This window comes from Heterocephalus glaber, unplaced genomic scaffold, assembly GCF_053883595.1.
Source record: "Heterocephalus glaber isolate CG9 unplaced genomic scaffold, H.glaber_assembly_v1.0 deba00000071, whole genome shotgun sequence".
Taxonomy (NCBI): Eukaryota; Metazoa; Chordata; class Mammalia; order Rodentia; family Bathyergidae; genus Heterocephalus; species Heterocephalus glaber.
This window is the reverse complement of record NW_028258137.1, coordinates 3,223,818-3,242,423: the sequence shown is the minus strand read 5'-3', so window position 1 is coordinate 3,242,423 and position 18,606 is coordinate 3,223,818. Positions and strand designations below refer to the sequence as shown.

At 54.6% G+C, this 18,606-nt stretch overlaps 1 protein-coding gene across 1 annotated transcript in view; it reads left to right on the top strand.

The window, feature by feature from the left end:
• The window catches only part of Klhdc4 (kelch domain containing 4), a 31,551-nt gene extending 18,405 nt beyond the window's left edge, over positions 1-13,146 (top strand). The window contains exons 6-11 of the mRNA XM_087201282.1: positions 2,373-2,465; positions 3,800-3,959; positions 8,544-8,619; positions 9,811-10,019; positions 11,203-11,605; positions 12,405-13,146. Coding sequence (XP_087057408.1) covers positions 2,373-2,465; positions 3,800-3,959; positions 8,544-8,619; positions 9,811-10,019; positions 11,203-11,605; positions 12,405-12,937 — 1,474 coding nt within the window. The 3' untranslated portion in view covers positions 12,938-13,146. The remainder of the gene's footprint in view (positions 1-2,372; positions 2,466-3,799; positions 3,960-8,543; positions 8,620-9,810; positions 10,020-11,202; positions 11,606-12,404) is intronic.
• Positions 13,147-18,606: the final 5,460 nt, after the last annotated feature.

Sequence of the window (18,606 nt, the reverse complement as noted above, 5' to 3'; positions counted from 1 at the left end):
TGGAGATGCAGCTGCAGCCTCCCAGGCACCCATGTGTGCGGCATGTGCAGCCTCCCTCGCACCGCTCTGGTCACGTGGGTGACACATGCTCACTGGGAGAGCCATACAGGACCCCAGTTTAGAATCTCAGTAGTGGTACATTTTATAACCTGCAATTTCAGTTGCTATTTATTTATTATTTTTTCTGGTACTGGGGATCGAACTCGGTCCTTGCGCTTGCGCAGCAGGCAGCAAAACCACTGAGCTAAATCCCCAGCCCTCAGTTGCTATTTAATGAACACTCTTCTGTGTTCTTGTGTTTTTTTAAGACAGGGTCTGTCTTTGTAGTACAGGCTGCCCTTGAAGTCTTGGCTGTCCTCCTGCCTCAGAGGCCTCCTGAGTGCTGGGATTACAGATGTGCGCCACCATGGCTAGCTGTGATGCCACATATCTTTTTTTATTATTTTTTCTGGTACTGGGGATCGAACTCGGGTCCTTGCGTTTGCGAGTCAGGCAGCAGAACCACCGAGCTAAATCCCCGGCCAATGCCAAATATCTTAAGGAACCTAATTTGTTAAAATATTTGTCCAATTGATAGACAAAAAAATGGTATCTCTATTTTGATTTGCAACTCTTTGATTACTGGAAAGATTGATTATGTTATAGTTCACATTATTTCCCTATATTCCAGAGGTTGTAAGTTTACTTTTTTGTGTTTTTTGAGACAGGATCTCTTTGTAGTGCAGCCTGGCCTTGAACTCACTCTGTAGCCCAGGCTGGGCTCAAACTCAGGGCAAGCCTCCTGCATCAGCCTCCCCAGTGCCAGGGTGATAGGCATGTACCACCATGCCCAGCTTTCTTTTTCGTGTTTTTTTACTGTCATATTTTTATGTCCATTGTATTGATATATAATTATAATAAAATTCAATAAAATGTATATCTTTTCTTTGCTTTTTTTTTTTTTTTTTGGTATTGAGGATCAAACTCCGGTCCTTGTGCTTGCACAGCAGGCAGTGAAACCACTGAGCTAAATCCCCAACCCTAAAATGTATATCTTTTGGAGTGCAGCTAGGTGAGTTTCAACAGATACATCACACCAGCACAGTGCAGTTGGCAGAACATTTCCATCACCCCAGAGAATTCCCTCCTGCCCTCTGCCCTCTGCCCTCCTGCCTTCCCAGCCCTGGGCCCAGGCCTCTGTGGTCAGCCCCGCCTCTTCTTCCCCCAAAAGTCTCCTTCCTGTGAATGCGGCTTCTGATTGGCTGGTGTGTCTGAGGCCCACCTTGTGCTCGGGTCGGGCAGCGGCCAAGTGCCTTTTGTTGTTGAGGTTCACTGTTGTTTGTGTGCCATTTGTCCACTGGAGTGGGTTGGCTGTCCCTGGTGTTTTGTTTTGGGGATATTGTTCGCAGTACTGGGGATTGAACCCCACATAGCTCAGTATGCCACAGCTCTTTTTATTTTATTTTATTTTGAGACAGGGTCTCCTGGACTGGCCTCGAACACATTGTCATCCTCCTGTGTGAGCAGCTGGGATGACTGGCATGCATCACCGTGCCGGGCTGCTGCTGGCTTTTGACAGTTAGGCCTAAACCCCCCAGGAAGCGTGCGTGCAGATGTTGGCGTGAACTGTGTTGTTTTTCCTGAGTGAGTGTCTTCTGTAGGCGGCAGGTGGCATGTTTAGTTGTTTCCTCCTGTGAGAAGTTGAGCATGGCCGGACCGTGTCTGTCCCCAACAGCACGCCCGCTGGTGAGTGTGACCGGACTCCTCTGGTTCCAGTTTGTGTTCTCCGCCACTAATGATATTGAGCTTTTTCTCGTGTTTTTGTTTTTTTTGGTTTTTTTGGTACTGGGGATCGAACTCGGGTCCTTGCGCTTGCGCAGCAGGCAGTGAAACCACTGAGCTAAATCCCTGGCCCTTTCTCGTGTTTTTATTGGCCATCTTCATTTACTCCTCTTTCTTCCACTTTTATATCTTGTGAACTTTCTGTTCACCTTTGTTACTCATGCTTTTACTGAGTCACTTATCTTACTGTGAAGATAAAATCCCACATGCATTCTGGGTACAAACCATTTGCCAGTTGTATGTGTGGAAGCAACTCTCCTAATCTGTTGCTCCCTGTGCTGTTTTTAGCAGGCTCTTTTAAAGTTCCTTGTTTGATGGAATGCAGTTTACTGTGCTCAACCTAAGAAAGCTGTACTCCAAGGTCATAGAGAGCTTCTCTTGTTTCAGTCTAGTAGTTTTATAGTAGGTAGCTAGACCAGCAGGGTAGTTGCGGTAGCTGTGGATCAGATTAAATGATATTCAGTAAATTCCTAGAAAACAAAAATCAGTGTTTGAAAAGAAAAACCAACCAGAAATTAAGTGACTTCACGGTTTTTTCCCCTTAATTTTAGATCAGCGGGAGGTCCTTCAAGTCGGAGTGGACATCGGATGGTGGCCTGGAAGAGACAGCTAATCCTTTTCGGTGGCTTCCATGAGAGTGCAAGGTTGGTGCCAACAGCAGATACGTCTTTCTTCCTGGGAGTGCTGTGGAGGACGTTCTGGAAGACCCCTCTGCATGCACATGAGGAGAGGGACCAGCCCAGTACCTTCCTCTTTTGAACTTAAGAGTTTTTAATCAAATCAAGTTTTACAATGGCTTTTAACTTGAAACCGTTTTGAAACCAGAACTTTTTTCAAAACCTTGTTTAAAATTGTTTAGGAAGTATTTCACACATACAGAAAAATGGACTACTACTACACACATTGGCACATCGAGTTAAATTTATTTGAGTTAATACCAACTGTGAGTTGTCCTTGAAGCCATTGCTGCTTCTCTTACATGAAGGATAAAGTTTCTTTACTGGAAATCTGCAGCATAAAGCCTGAGGAAGGAGTGGAATGTAGCAAGCCTTCTAGAAGCTGGGATCCTTTGCGTCCCCAGGCTGTTACTAGGTGTCCCCCCGGAGAGGACACATGGGTCTGAGTGGGAGCTGTGGCTTGAGTTGCTCCCTAGCTCTTTGTGTGGGAAGCAGCAGCCCTGGCACAGCCTGGCTGCTGCTCCTGCATCTCGGCCCTTGCTGCACCATGTGGAGGGTGCAGAGCACAGAGGCCAGCCCCATGCCAACTTTCAGGCAGCAGCCATGGTTGCACACGTGCTTCCGAGCCTGGGCTGGAGCCCTCAGATGGGGTGTGAGAAGGAGTAGTTGTCTCTGACCAGGGAGTCCTTTGTCTGCACACCGGGAGAGTGGTGTCTTGTTCTGTGACAGTCACCCTATGATAGCAAATCTCCCCATTCTTGCCCTGGGTCCTCATTGCATGCTGACTGACCCTCTGGTACCTGCGTCCCAGGTCATTGAGCAGGGCAGGGCGACAGGGCCTCTGGACCACCTCAGGCAGTGCCTCTTGGGTCGCTGGGGTTGGGGATACAAAGGGTGGTCCTCCGGCCTTCAGTTTTGTGAGGCTGCTCTGCTCCGTTCCCTCACTGTCCTTTTCTCGCTGTCCTGTCCATGGTCCCACAGTTCTTCCCAAGCGCTCAACATCTCCATTCTCATGGTTCAGTTCCCCTGCACAGAGCAACCTAATTTAATCATTTGGGAGATTGTGATCTTGCCAATAAGGCAGGGAAATACAGGACGACTTTTAGAATAAATTACTCTGCTTTTGTGGGCTGGCATTATTTCTAGTTTTTAAATGAAACGCCCCTCTGCAGCTTTTCACATGAGTTTAAACTGATAACAGTGAGAACGCAGGCTCACCCTTAATCAGTGTTCCTGGTAGCGGCCCTGCCTTTCCCCAGTGCTGTCACAGTTGATGACTTGTGTTACTCTATTCCAACCAGGGACTATGTCTACTACAGTGATGTGTACACCTTCAGCCTGGACACGTTCACGTGGAGCAAGCTGTGCCCAGTGGGGCCTGGGCCCACACCCCGGTCTGGCTGCCAGATGTCTGTCACCCCCCAGGGCAGCATAGTCATCTACGGGGGCTACTCAAAGCAGGTGAGAGCTGGTGTGCAAGGGGAAGAAAGGAGGGCACTTTGGCTGCTGCTTTTCAGTTTCAGCAGAAGTGGGTGCTTCCAAGTGAGATGGATGACAGACACACTAGGAATATAAACAGTTCGCCCTGAATTATAAGTGGACAGAGGTAGTGTCAGTTTGTTCGTCTTGAAACATAATAACATGTTTCTCACGCCTGATTAAGCTCTAGTCCATGTCCCCTCAGAATACTGCAAGGTGACCGTTCCGTATTTTGAGGTCTCTCTTCACAGCCTGTGAAACTCCAGCGCGTGCCCCTCCATTGCAGACTGTGCGTGGCTCAGCTGTCCTTCCTTCTGGCCGTGGACTTGTGTTTACATCTGTACACATGCGCAGGAGCCTCCCTCCCTGGCCACCACTCCTCACGCAGAATTCCTCTTGTCCACCCCTCATCAGCACTTTGCCAGCCAGGACACAGTGGACCCGACATAGATGGACAGCATCTGTAGAGTTTGTTTAGTTTTTGCAGACCTTGTGCTTGTGAGCCAGGTGCGGTGCCACTGAGCTAAATCCCCAGCCCTTTTTAAAGTCTTGTGTTTCGAAACTTCTCAAACACATAGCTAACTTGAAGGGATTTGTAGTGAACACTCGCCTGCCCCACCCAGACGCTGCTGTCCTGTTTCACCGTCATGGTTTGATCTTGTGTCTGTGCGTGCATCTGTGCCCCATCCTGTCAGTCAGCCACGGTGTCATGGGAGAAGAGTGTGGAGCTCAGCCCCTGAATGCTCGAGTGTTGTCTGCGGAGGTCCCCCCAGTGCAGTGTGCACCCTTTATGTGTACACAGCCAGCTGCGCAGATGTGTGTGTGCTGTGCCCACCCTCATCCTGCTGGCCTCTCCTGTGCGGTCCCTGCCTGCATACAGAGGCGAGCACTGTCTGACCCTTCCCATCATGTCCTGGAACTTCAAGTCCCATCTGTGAGCACACTGCGGTCTGTCTCAGTTCTGCTGATGGCTCCTGTGCTGTTCCAGGCTCACTAGCAGGAGCAAGGCTGCACAGGGACCTCTCGTGCGCTAGTGGGTACAGGCTTCCGAGCACCAGCACCAGCACTAGACATCGACGTGTTCAGCTCTGCCTTTGTGTCCACGTCTGATGCTGTCAGTGTTTTTCTTTTTAGCTATTCTGATAAATGCGTGGTTCTCTGGACAGTTTGAACTCACATTTCTCTTCCGGCAGCTGATGTTGTGTGCTTCTTGCCTGCTTATTGGTCACTTGTGTGTCTCCCCTGAAGCTCGTGTCCGTGTCTCCTGCTGTCTCTGACCAGGAGTTGCAGGAGTGCACAGCCTCCTGGGTTCCATCCTTCCCATGTGTGCTTCCAGCAAGTGCTTGTTGGAGAACAGAAGCTTTGTTTGGATAGAGGCTCATTATGTTTTTTCTCTCTGTGACCTACTGAAGGTTCCCTCTTACATTTCCCCCGAATGTGATACGGTGTCCGCTTTTACATTGAGTTTTGTGATGCCCCGTGGACCACACCTTTGTGTGGCCCATGCCCCGAGACAGATGTGTGCTTGTTGCGGCACCGTGTTCAAAAGACTTTCGCACTGGATGCCTTAGGACCTGTGCTGACAATCCAGTGACTGGGAGTGAAGGCCTGATTCTGAGTGCCCTGTCCTCTTCTGACATGTGTGCTGGGCTCGTCTGTGCAGAGTGCCTTGGAGTTAGGCTGTGAAGTCGTCCAGCCTTGGTGGTCTTTCAGACTTGTTGTGGCTATTCTAGGTGCTTTGCATTTCCATTTAAATTTTAACATCAGCTGGTCCATTTCTTTAAAAAAAAATAAAAAGTCTCCTTCCCTGCCCCCTGCCTCCTGCTAGAAATGCTTGAGCCCTGCCTCGAGTCTGGAGATAAATTTGAAGTCTGACATCTTTGAGTCTTCTAGTCCAAAAATCCTAGTGAGAGCTAGCTCTGTGCTCCCTGGATAGGAATTTGACATCTTTAAAGATTCATACGGATTCTGTTTACTTTCTAGCACAATTGAATCTGTCCTTGAAGACTTATGTAACTGCATGAATTTAAAGCTGCTCTGACCTGCATTACTAGAAGTAATTTGTGGCACAGATAACGCAGAATGAAAGGATAATAATGCCACTTTTGTGTTCCCCTGCAGAGACAAAGAGATTAAGTTTCTGGGGAAGCCCCAACCCTTGAGAGAAGGGAATGGGCTCTGCATGGCAGAGTTGGAAGGGTGTCGGGGAAGCCCTGTGGGCAGGTCAGCCCTGTTTGGGAGCCGCTGCAGCCACTGGCCTGAGTGCAGAGTGCCCCTCTGGCCTCAGTCCACCTGTGTCGTCCAGAATGCTGGGAGGCTGAGGCAGGAGGACCACAAGTTCGGCCCAGCCTGGGCAGCTTAGTGAGACCCTGCCTGAAAATTTAGAAGGGGGCCGGGTGGTGGAGATGTAGCTCAGTGTGAAGGCCGTGAGTTCAGTGCCTAGTTCTGTTTAAAAAAAGGGGGGGGGGTGGCGGCAGGGATTTAGCTCAGTGGTTTCGGCACCTGCTGCACAAGCGCAAGGCAAGGACCCAAGTTCAATCCCCAGTACCAAAAAAAAAGGTGCAATGAAAAATCTCCTTGAGTCTGTTGACTCTGGGTAGAAAATGTTGCTGTCAGCAAAACACAGGACAGTTAATGTAGGCAGGTGCAGGTGCACGGGACGCTGCCATGTTTAGCTATGACTTGAGAGGGGATATTGCTGAATTCCTTCAGCAGACAAGGCCTCTGGTTGTGGATTCACTTCTTAGTCATGCTGAGCCCTTGTGTGTGGAAAAAAGGTGCGGAAGTCATTATAACTTCCTCTATGCTAAATTCCCACAAAAAGAGACGTCAGGGTGCAACTTGGTGCAGCACTTGCCCAGCATGCATGAGGCCCTGGTTTCCATTCCCAGCACTGCAGAGAAGAGGAAAAGCCACTGAACTTAGTAGCTATGTATTATGTGCAGAAATGGCATCCCCTGAATGGCACAGATGTTTCCAGAAGGAGAACAAAAGTGTGTGCCCCATTTCCCTTCTGTGAGGTTGGAGCCGCTGCTCACACATGGCTAAAGTTGGGCCTCCTTGGCTTTGTGTACTTGGGCCCAGGCCGACATAAAATGTCTGTGGACAGTTGGATTGCTTATTTACTTGTTCAAAAGCAAAATAGTTTTCCCCCTTCCAGTGACCAGAGTGACAAGAACTCCACTTGCACCAGAGCCCAGGACTGGGTTTGTGACACTGCACTCCAGCATGTGAAGCCAGGGCCACCTTGGAACCACGGGGAACCTCAGATAACTTATAGCACCACGGGTATAGACATGCTTGCCAGGGCAACACAAAGCCTGCCTTGCCGGGGTGTGAGTGTCACGGGAGAGGACAGACAGATGGATGGCATGAGCAGCAGCGCTTCACCCATAGTGCAGCGTGCTCTCAGGAGCCACACTGAGCAACTGCATAAACAGCAAGAGGAGGCAGTCTGCCTTTCAGCGGAAGCTCCAGCCCCAGGTGGCACACAGCATCCCCTCCTGTGGCCCGACTGGGCACATGGTGTCCTGGAGAGCACAGGATGGAGAGCAGGCAGATCGTGACTTCCCAGGCAAGAACTGACCGGCAGCTCAGTCAGGTGACCAAGGCCATCAGAGGGACGGGTTGCAGTGATAGTGGGGAGCCTGGGGCGAAGTGGGGAGAAGCACCAGGAAGGCAGAGGTCTGGAATCCCAGCAGCCTCCACCCTGATCTCTCCAGGGGGAGCGGCAGGCAGACCAGGTGAGGGCACCTGGACAGCGCACTAGACACGGTCGCCAGGACTAGGGGCGTCTGAGCAGCTGTCCCGGCCCAGAGGAGCCCCAGGAGACAAGGTGGCTGTTGTATGGGGTCCTGGATGGGTCCTGGGGCAGAAAGGGACACAAAGGAACCACAGGGACAGCAGTTACCAGTTGCTGATTGGTGCTGCTTCATCAAGTGCAGCATGCAGCAAGCCCACAGGAGACAGGAGCGGGTGGGGTGTGGGGTGCAGGAGCTCTGTACTACTTCTCAGCTTTTCTGAAAATGCAGTCTCTGCAGTCAAAAGTGCACCAAGGACGGGGAATTCAGCACAGATACATACCAGGAAGAAGGCAGGGTGAGCTAGAGCCCTCTTCTGAGTGCGCATCTCTCAGCAGCTGACCAGGCCCTGTAGTAATTGGCTTGCGGGGGAGTGAGGCCACGGGAGCCGAGGCTGAGGGTCGAGACAGTGCTTGGTGGTTTTGTGCTGTTGGCACTGGTTTCCACAGAGCGCCGGCACTGTCCGAAGGTGGTGGTGTTGCAGTACGAAGGAGGTGGGCCGAGGTGTGCAGTGGCGTGTCATCTGCAGATCCCGTTTACATTGTGCCAGCTGGCTGTGGGAGCCTTAGGACACCGACACTGCTCCTGTGACCGGTCTGCAGAGAGATGGGCTTTCACAGTCACGTGTCTGTCGGCAGTGGCAGGGCTGTAGGACTAAGGCTCACTTTATCCTGAGCGCTCCCACCCAAGTGTACCCCAGCCCGGGGGCTACCATGGCTGTCGTCAGTGCCACCGAGTGGTTCTCACCAACCTTTTCCTTTCACAGAGAGTCAAGAAGGATGTGGACAGAGGCAGCCAGCATTCCGATATGTTTCTGCTGAAGCACGAGGAAGGGGGCGAAGGTACTGCGCTGGCCGCAAGGACTGGCTGCCTGGCTGTGGGCAGAGGGCGGCAGGGAAGCGCATGCTCGCCTCCTGGGAAATGGGGCTGGCAGGGGCCCCTGCACGGTGCTCAGAGCTGGGCCCGGCCCAGGTGCCTGTCTGTGAACGTGGCCTTAGTGTATCTCTGCACTCTGCAGCTCAGGTCACCTTGCACACTTGATGGTGACACAGCTCATGCTCCTGGGTGAGGTGATCATGGCAGGCCCTTCCGTGCACATGGTCTCAGGGCCCACAGGTGCGGAAGGAAGCTGGGGCTGAGAGTAGGCCAGAGTGAGAAGGGAGGAGGGGGCTTCTTCTTTGCAGTCATTTCTGGAGCTTTTAAAGAAGTCCTGTTGGCTTGGCTTGTTTGTTTGATTGATTGATTGATTGATTTAGTTTGGTGCCGGGGATCAAACTCCGGTCCTTGCGCTTGCGCAGCAGGCAGCAAAACCGCTGAACTGAATCCCCAGTCCCCCTTTTTATTTTCAATTTTGAGATAGAGTGTCAGTAAATTGTCCTGGCTGGGCTTGAGCTTGTGATCCTCCTGCCTCAGCTTCCCACAGTGCTGAGATCACAGGTGTGCCCTTCTGTGTCTGGTAAAATCTTTTCTTTGTTCTGTAAGTGGTGGGAAGACTTTCCCCTGTACTTCACATCAGGCCACATAAATCATTGATCTGTGAGAAAGAGCAGAGAGTACATCTTGCCAGCAGGGTCTAGCATGGGTCTAGATCTGGCTTGGCATGAAATAACCCTGGAGGGGAGGATGTGACTCCACGAGAGGTGCCACACACACACACACACACACACACACACACACACCACCCACCCACCCTTCCTCATAGTCTGCGTGTGAGTCCTTCAGCCTGGGGTCCTCCTGCAGCTGCAGCCTCCTGTGGTCTTCCCCACCACCTTGCAGGTGCTGCTTCCCATGGCCCCAGTGCCAGTGCCTGGGTAGGGTCGCTCATGCAGCTGGGCCTCAGGAGGAGGGTGAGCTCAAGGGAGTGTAAAACTGTGACTCCTTTGTTTCTCTGCAGAGGGAGCAAAAGGAGGCACATGGGGCATTTCTGCCTGCAGTCTCCTCATCTGGGGGTCTTCAGGGACATCTGGCGTGTCCTTGTCTAGCTCTCGTGTCCCCTATGCTTCCTTACCTGTCTCCTTGGTCTCCTTCAACAGGCAAATGGGTGTGGACCCGGATCAGCCCTTCAGGGGTCAAGCCCTCGCCAAGGTCTGGCTTTTCAGTGGCCATGGCCCCCAATCATCAGACACTGCTCTTTGGGGGTGTCTGTGACAAGGAAGAGGAAGAGAGCCTGGAGGGCGTGTTCTTCAATGACCTGTACTTCTTTGATGCCACCAGGAACCGCTGGTTCAAAGGACAGCTGAAGGTGGGTTCAGAGAGTACCGGGTGCCCACCCAGAGCCCGGCTCTGGGGTCTGTGTCCCCATTTCCTTCTCCCCAGTGAGGTGTCCATGCGTGCTCCCGCACGGGAGTCTTCCTGCTTCTGTGTGTTGTCCAAGTGACAGCTTGGGCCCCTCTGTCTGGAGCCCCTCAGCCCATCCTAGTACCCGCTGACAATGCTCGGTGGTCTCTGACCAGGATGGGGGCGTCTGCTTAAGGCTGTGTTGTGGCCCGAGCTTGTCCCAGGTTTCCCGTCAGGCAGCTGCTACCCAGGACCTGCCCAGCACAGGCAGAACAGGGGGTGTCAGTCCCAGGAGGGGATCCCATTCAGCCTCAGGGTCTGCATGAGTTGGGTCAGCTGGCTCTGGGCACGCCCTCTGCACAGGGCTGCTCAGACTCAGGCCCTGTCACAGGGTCTTGAAGCCAGTGTGGGCATAAGGTGTCAGTCACGCAGGGTCTGCCACCAGAGGCCGTGCAGGCGTCTCTGCGGCTCTCCAGAGCACTGAGCCCAGATGAAGGGTGGTAGTACTGTTCTCAAACAGCTTGGTGCTTCTCAAGAGGATGGGGGACCTGAAGGCTTTCTTGTGAGGTTGGTTGTGTCCCAGGTACAGAGTAGAGCTTGGTGTCTAGAGTGTGCATCTGACGTGGGCAGACCTGGAGGTGGTGGTTGGAATGTTTGAATATAATGTGGCAAATGTCATCTTGGGAGAATGCTGTTCTGTGAGAAACCATGGAGGCAGCAGAGCATACCTAACCATGCCAGGGAGACGGGACAGAGGTGGGGGACAGTGGTCCTGAGGAGGACGCGGGCGGGAGAGCTCCTGGGAGGCGTGTGGGGGTGGAGGGCCCTGCCTGGGGGCTGTGCTGTGGGTCAGCCTGTTCCGCTGGTCTGCTCTGTCCTTGGCAGAGGGTAGGGTCCAGGAGGTGCTGGCTTTGTGGCCTTTTAGGGAGAATCGGGTTCCCCAGAAGTGAGGAGCCACCATGCATTGTGGGCCTCAGCTGGGCCTCGTCCTGCCACATCTCCCATGTGAGGACCGGGGGTCCCCAGCCCACACTGAGGAGGCTGGCAGGGACCTGCTCCTGTCCTGCAGACCCACAGTGGCCCTTGGGGTGGCCCCAGGCCCGGCTCTGTTCTTCAGCCTGGGCTCTGAGCTCCTCTTCTGTTAACAGGGCCCCAAGTCAGAGAAGAAGAGACGGAGGCGGGCCAGGGAAGAGGAGCACACAAGTGCCGACGGGCAGGAGCACGGGGCCGCGGGTGCCCCAGAGCCCCTGGAGGTGGTCAGAGAGGTGGTGACCGAGGACGGGACTGTGGTTACCATTAAGCAAGTGCTCAGGGCCCCAGGCCCGGCGGGGGCGGCCCCATCTGAGGATGAGGACAGCGCTTTGGAGTCCAGTGGCCCCAGGGTCGAGCCGTGCCCACGCTCCAGTGCCATGGTGGCTGTCAAGCATGGGCTGCTCTTCGTCTACGGGGGAATGTTTGAAGCTGGCGACCGCCAGGTGACGCTCAGTGACCTGTACTGCCTTGACCTACACAGGATGGAGGAGTGGAAGGCCTTGGTGGAGGTGGACCCGAGTAAGCATGCTGCCTGGTCTCCCCTCATCTGCCAGTGAGCCTCCGGGGTCTGCTCTGCCTCCGGGCCACTTTCTGAAAGGCAGGACCTGGGTGTGGAGAGGGCCTGGTGATGGCCCAGGACCCCGGCCCCTGGGTAGGACTTGCTGCACATGTGGCCGTGCCTCCCTGACCAGAGACCAGGCAGGGCTCGCACTCCTGGGGCCCTGGCGTGCAGCCTGTGGCCAGCCTAGCTCCTCTTTTTTTAAATTTGTTTTTGAGACTGGCTCTCACTATGTAGTTCAGGCCATCCTTGAACTTACCATGTAGCCCAGGCTGGCCTCAAACTTGCGGCAGTCCTCCTGGCTCAGCTCTTGAATGCTGAGCTCGCAGGTGTGCGGCGCCACGCAGGGCCTAGCTTCTCTCTGACCCAAACTCTGCCTCTGCTCTCTGAGCCCTCACACTCATTTACCCCATTGTGCCGCTGGACTCAAGCTGTTACTCGTTTCTGTAAAGCCTAGAAGCAGAACATGCACGTTTAGGAAGAGGCTCTTCTGAGAACCACAGCCAGTCACTGGGCTGGAGCAGGCGCAGGAGGAAGCGGCCTCCAGTGAGCTCCGTGGGAGCAGCTGTGTTCCTCCTGCCTGGGCCTCACCCCGTCTTGGCTCTGAAGAGACCCAGTCTGGTTTCTTACTTGTCCCAGGTGTGGGGCAGAGAAGTTAGGGCTCAAACCCCAGTCAGAGTGGGAAGCGGGGTCCTCTGTCCGCGGGCTCCCTGTCCCCGTGCGGAGGTGATGATCTGTGTGTCCATTTTGTCTTGGAAGAGACCCAGGAGTGGTTGGAGGAGACGGACTCAGACGAGGACAGTGGCTCGGCCGAGGGTGCAGAGCGGGGAGATGAGGACACGGACAGCGAGGAGGAGGAGGAGGAGGAGGAGGAGGAGGAGGAGGAGGAAGGTGAGTTGTCAGAACTTGAATGTATTGTGAATGTGCGTTCTGAGCAGATGGCGGTTCCTGCTGTGCTGTGCTGCACTGTGCTGTGGGCGGCAACACCGCAAGGCCTCTGCGGAGTCCTTGTCGCTGCCATCTCTGTGTTGGCCTCTGTGCTGAGTCTCTCTCTCACTGCCCTTTTCTGGACGAAAAGAGCCACAGCACCCAGAGGTGGCGCCAGGGAGCAGTACGAGGACCACCTGCCCAGGACAGAGCAACACTGGCTGAAGCAGCTCGCTCGCGACAACCTGGAGCCCGACGCCAAGGAGAGGAACGTGCTGAAGGTAGCCCAGGCCATGGCGAGGACTTCCTTTGATGATTCAGTTCAAGGCGCTGCAGAGGCCAGCAGTGAAAGCGCAGGGCAGTGAACTTCCTTTGTGCTGTTGAGCGTCACTGACCACGGGGTGAGCCAGGTGCCACGGGGGTTGCCGTCTAAGTCTGGCGAGGCCTCTGTTCTGCCCATCTGTGTCAGGGTGGGGCTTAGGGTGAGACCACCTGTTTGGAGGGTCCCCCAGAAAGCCTGTTGCTCTTCTAATAAAACAACTCTGCTAGTTAACTTTAAAATGCAGTACCTGTTGCCCATGGCTTGGCTCTGTTTGCTCTGTGGGTCTCTGGCAGAAAGTCTTGGATGTTTTCACATCTACCTCTTCCCTCATGGTGTTCTTGGGAAGGACCTGGTGGAGACTGTCATTTGCAAAGTAACGGAGGGAAGCTGGAGCCCAGGGCTCCTGCCAGCCCCACAGTGTCAGTGTCCAGTGCTGTGGCCCCTGGGGCCGGGATGCACTCCTGGGAGTCTGGTGTCCTACTGCGTGGGCCGGTGCCTGCTCCAAGTTGATGACGGGAAATCGGTTTGTGCTTTCCATAGTTGGGACAAAAGTTGGGCTTTAGTTCCTACTGGCGCAGGTTCCCTTTCATCTTAAAGATCTTAACAGTGAGAAGGTGGCACTTAGGGTTTCCCGTTGCTTGTTGTAACCACTGTGCCTCCTGTCATCACCCTGGAGTTAACAAAAGCTGGGAATACCTGGCAGAGTGGGGCCACTATGGCCAGAACAGTCTCCTGCTTTTCCAGCTGTCGTCTTTTCAGCAGTGTATCAGCCCCAAGAAAATCAGGGCCACTCAGGGCCAGAGCCACCACGTTCAGGCTTGGAGGAAGCAGACCCATGTGCTGCGCTCCTCTGGCAGGAGCCAGCTGTCAGCAAGGCTGGACAGTGTGCGCCACGGTGAGCAGATGAGAGCTGGCCCTGAGGGACCCGCCCTAGCTGCCAGCCCCACTGAACTCCGCTCTCAGGACGTTAGGGGGCCAGATAGCAGAAAGTTGGCCCGTCCCCTAGGAGACACCGCCCAGCTGACTGCAGTGCCGCATTGGCTCACTCTCGCTGTGGAACCGTGGGGACAGGGACAGGTGCCACCTAGGCCAGGTGGTCCCTGGGGACACTTGCGTTGTAAGGGGGCGAGTGGGCTGCACTGGAAGCATCCGGTGTCCAGCAGTGTGCAGCTGGTGTCCACGATGAAGCATAGTGTCCTGCATGCCTTGGGAGCCACCCATGGGCGTCCCACTCCCCCGGCTCCAGGGCTGGGATCACTGAGCCCTCCTGCCTGCCTCCCAGGAGCACCTGAGCTGGCCCCATAGTCTGTGCTGTGTTAGGGTGAGTTGTTGGATTTCTTTGGATTAGTTGAATTGGAGAATAATTAAGAGAACCACCAATTAAGCTCGGAAATCCTAAGTTTGCTTTGTTTGGGTTTGTTTTTAGGTGTAACAGTGGTATTTATTCCATTTGAAAGCTGATTTTTTTTCACTGAAGTACAGAGGAGGTCCATAGCTAGGTGACAGTTAGAAATATTTCCAGGCCCAGTACTAGAAGAAGCCTCCCCCATGGAAACAGCCAGTTCGTGTCAGAGTCAGGAGACCGGATGGAGCCCACAGCCACACTTGGGAGCCCCCTCAAAGGTGTGTTGCCGTGAGGTGACACATGTTGGTTAATGGCTTTCTGCAGAGGAATTGCCTAGGGAGAAGATAGTGTGTAGCTGGGCTGCCGTCCTGTCCTAGTCAGGTCCCGGGACTGCTCGTCACTGCTGCTTCCCCGGGCCTGGTGGCTCCTGTGGGGACCAGGTGAGTGGACACCTGTGGCCGGCTGAGGCAGGACCCACCAGTTCCCCAGAGACCAGTTGCTGCCACTTCCCCAGATTGACCAGGGTACCCCAGAGGGCACACAGCACAGAGGAGGCAGCCCAGAGGAGACTCAGGCACCAGTGGCACAGCAGGTGGCCACAGTGCAGGGACCACAGCAACCCCAGCATCCCCAGGTCCACCTGGAGCCCATCGTGTCCCTCGTCACAGCCCTCTCTGGCCTGTGAGCCGCTGGGAGGTCACGGGCTCTGCCTGGGGGGACAGAGCAGTCACGCTGTGAAAACAGCGGAAGGGGAAGGGTGTCACGCTGCTAGGTCCTGTACGGCAGAACCTGCTTCCTGTGCCCTCTGCACGGCATCGGGGCTGTGGCTATCGTCCAGCACCTCCCTGGGCCTGGGAGACTGACACCTGCTGCATACCCTCGGCTCACCGGTGTTGATGCTCGCCGCCTGTTGAGTGTGAATGAAACTCATTGTACAGAAAACGCAGGCCTGGGGTCACTCATTTCAGAGGTCCGGAGAGATGCTGTCAGGACAGAGGCTCTGCGCCTTGCTGAGGACCTGGCTTTCTCCATCCTGCACCCTGGCAGCAGAAGGGACTTCAGGCACAGGCACTGGCTTAGGAGGTGACACAAGTCTTTCATAGTGTCAAAGGACATTTATTTCTGAAAGGAGCAAAGTGTCTTTAATCTCAGCACTGTCCCTTGCTTTCAGATGGTGACTTACATAGTGGTATTTATCTAAACAGTTACATTCATCAGAGAAGGTTACTGTGTTTCCAGTTTGTAATTAACCAAGCCATTTCCAGCTGAATCGAGGCCAAGGTAACTTGAGCCACTTTGACCATAGGAACAATCAGTGCATAGCAGGCATTTCCTTCGCAATCACATTGCATTTGCCAGTGGGTTACATGTGGCAGGGGAAAACATTGAGGAGACACAGATGGTAAGTCCGAGTTCACCAAGAGGGTCTCCCTTAGTTGGGCTTCATGGTGGTGTTTCTTTGGAAACTGTGAGTGGTGCAGATGGGCAGAGTCCAGCTAAAGCAGCAGATCAGAGTCAGGTGCGCCAGCCCGCGGGCACGTGACACACCCAGCCGTGATGCCACTGTGGGCCAGGGCCGGGCAGCCTGCAGATGCTCAGGAAGCCAGGTTTCGTCTGGTTCCCGAACAGCCTGGGGCAAGAGGGAGGGGCGGTACCCTGCACCACTCCGCTGTGCCTCACGCCCGTCCTCCCCTCTAGCCTGAGCCCGGTGCCTGAGGAGCCACTTGGCACGGACCCCAGCCCACCTTGCTAGCCAGTGTCTGCCTTGTGAACCCGGGACGTTGTGGGAGTCTTGCTGAAGGTGAGCTGTCTCCTGATGGAAAATGATGATGTCGCAAGCTGGGTATGATAGCACGTGCCTGGAGTCCCAGCACTCGGGAGGCTGAGGCAGGGAGGATCAGTGTGAGTTCGAGGCCAGCCTGGACTCCATAGTGAGAGAAGCCCGGGCGTGCACTCATCGGTGGTGAGGTGCTTACAGCACCTGTGGATGGGGTGCCCCAAGGACAAACACACTACGAGCAGCAGCCTGGGTGCTGGCCTGACTGCCACAGCCACGCAGTCATCAGGATGGGCAGAGTGCAGTGGCGGCAAGTGCCACCAGCGGGACACCCCCAGCCCCCAGGAGGGAGGAAGCTTCTCCAGCCTGGGCTACAGCTGTCACTAAGCTGGGGAGGCAGAGCTGGAGACCTGTGGCTCCGTGCGGCTCAGATGGGAAGGAGACATAGTGGGCGTGCACACGGGGGTGGGGGGGGCACAGCGGTCTGGCACACGGCCTTGGCCGTCTGAGAGGAGCCGACCTTGGAGAGTGGGCAGGGTGGGTGGGGCCGGACTGGCCGCCGAGGTAGGCCTGCAAGGCTGGGGCCTGCTGCGACGGGAGCTCTGCCATGCCCTGGGCCCTGCCCTCACTGGATGTGCAGCGAGCTCACCCCCACTCCAGCAGGGCCGAACGCCTCTCAGGGTCAGGAAGAGGCTGGAACGAAACATGTTGCTCCACTCATATCTCAGGGCCTTCCACTTTGGATTTCGTAAGCACACGAGCTCCAGAACCAGCATTTGTTAGGAGACTCCCGTCCTCTGAGGTGCTCTCTTGCAGTCCCTGTTCTGGCACCAAGTGGCAACCACACAGGTTTCCGGCCTGCATTGGTTCAGGTGCCCACATCCCAAAGCTGCTTGGGTTGGAAGGACTGCAGGTCTCGGTCTGCAGGCCTGGTTTCCCTGCTTCCACAACCCGCTTGGTTTCTGAGTTCCTCGAACCTTCAGGCATAGGGCTGTACTTGGAAGATGCAGCTTAGCCCTTTTTATTTTAACAAAGGCAACTGTACTTGTTCTTGCTACTTTTAACGCTGAGTTAGCAACACTTGGTGGCACTTGGGGACAGATTATTTTCTCAGTGTGTGCTGATGGACTGCATTGCCCACGGCAGCTGGCCTGGACCAGAGAACAAACCTAAGTAGACCCCTGTGCTGACTGCCAGCTGGGGCCCAGCCTCACTCCTTCTGGTGGAACTCGATGTCCTGCTCTTCTTCAGGGGCAGAGTCCTGTCCTGGACTAGAGTGAGAATCCTGTATGAAATGACTGCTGTGTGTACTCCTTGTCATGGGACACAGAGACCTGTGTCAGCTGTCCCTGTCAGTTGACTCTGGAGTCGTGTAGCTGTGGAGACAGACATTTTTAACCCTAGTAGGCACCTTTATGCTGAGTTGGTGAAACCAGAGGCAAGTCAAGTTGGAAGACAAGACCTATGAGAAGTCATGAACCCAAGCTTACTGGAGAAGGGAAGGTTGCCCCTTCCATTGTCTTGAGCAGCGTTTTATTGCACAAAGGCAGTGAAATGAGCAGACATTCTGTGAGAAGCCTTGGAGCAGATTGAAGGTCCTGGCCCGGTCCCCACCGGGCTGTGGCACCGTCAGCATCTGGGAGGAAGCCGTGGGCCTCTAGCCACAAGTCCAAGTGGGAACAGGTCCAGCTGGAGGGGGTCAGGTGCTGACTCCGATGTTTGGAAGTCTTTAAAGGACAGCAGAAAAACAAAGTCCCCCCACCCCAAAAGAAGAAAAATGTTTTGTGTATTCCCCAAGTATTCATTCATCTGCTGGTACCTGCAGTGCCTCGGGCTCAGCGCCCAGCACCCAGGGGCTTCGGCAGCGACCTTCATCTTCATGTGGGGTGGCTGTGTGCCTGACACAGGGCTGTTTTCCAGGGCAACAGGAGCACACAGGGCCGGAGCCAGGACGCGGGGCCACCTGGCCTGCACCCTGGGTACCCCACACGGCCTGAGGGAGGCCAGGCCCCAGGAGAACAAGCCGTGGTCTTGCTTCATGTATCTCTGTGAACCCCGTGCTCAGTGCTTGTGAGGAAGAGCCCTTTCCACCTCCCACATGGGAGCTAAGAGAGAAGAGGTTTCCTGCTGGGTAGGTCTGACTGTGGGAAAGCTGGTCGGAAAGTCTGTCTCAGAGCCCCTTTCCACTCACAGTCAGGGCAACAGGTGTTGCATAGTGGCAGTTTAGTGTCATCGTCCTCCTTATCAATTATTTTGGGCTCTGGTGCATGCCTGATCTGTGTCTTTGAGAGTGCTGGGCTAATGAACTTAGAATACAAAAGAATGAGTAAAAATGTTTCAGTTACCTAAAGTTATCCAAGCACTTTGTATGCACTAACAGCTCCAGAGGGACAAGGAAACCCAGGTGCGGGGTTTCTCAGACTTCCAGTAAGGGACACAGCCAAGCCACAGGCACCGAGCGCCTCTCCCACCTCTTCACGGCAGGTTTCCAGGAGGGGAAGGTGGACCCAGGAAGCCCATAGGGCCTGGGCGAGACCTTGGTACAGTCACTTAATTTCTCTCTGCTTCTGGTTTTCACATCTGGAGCATG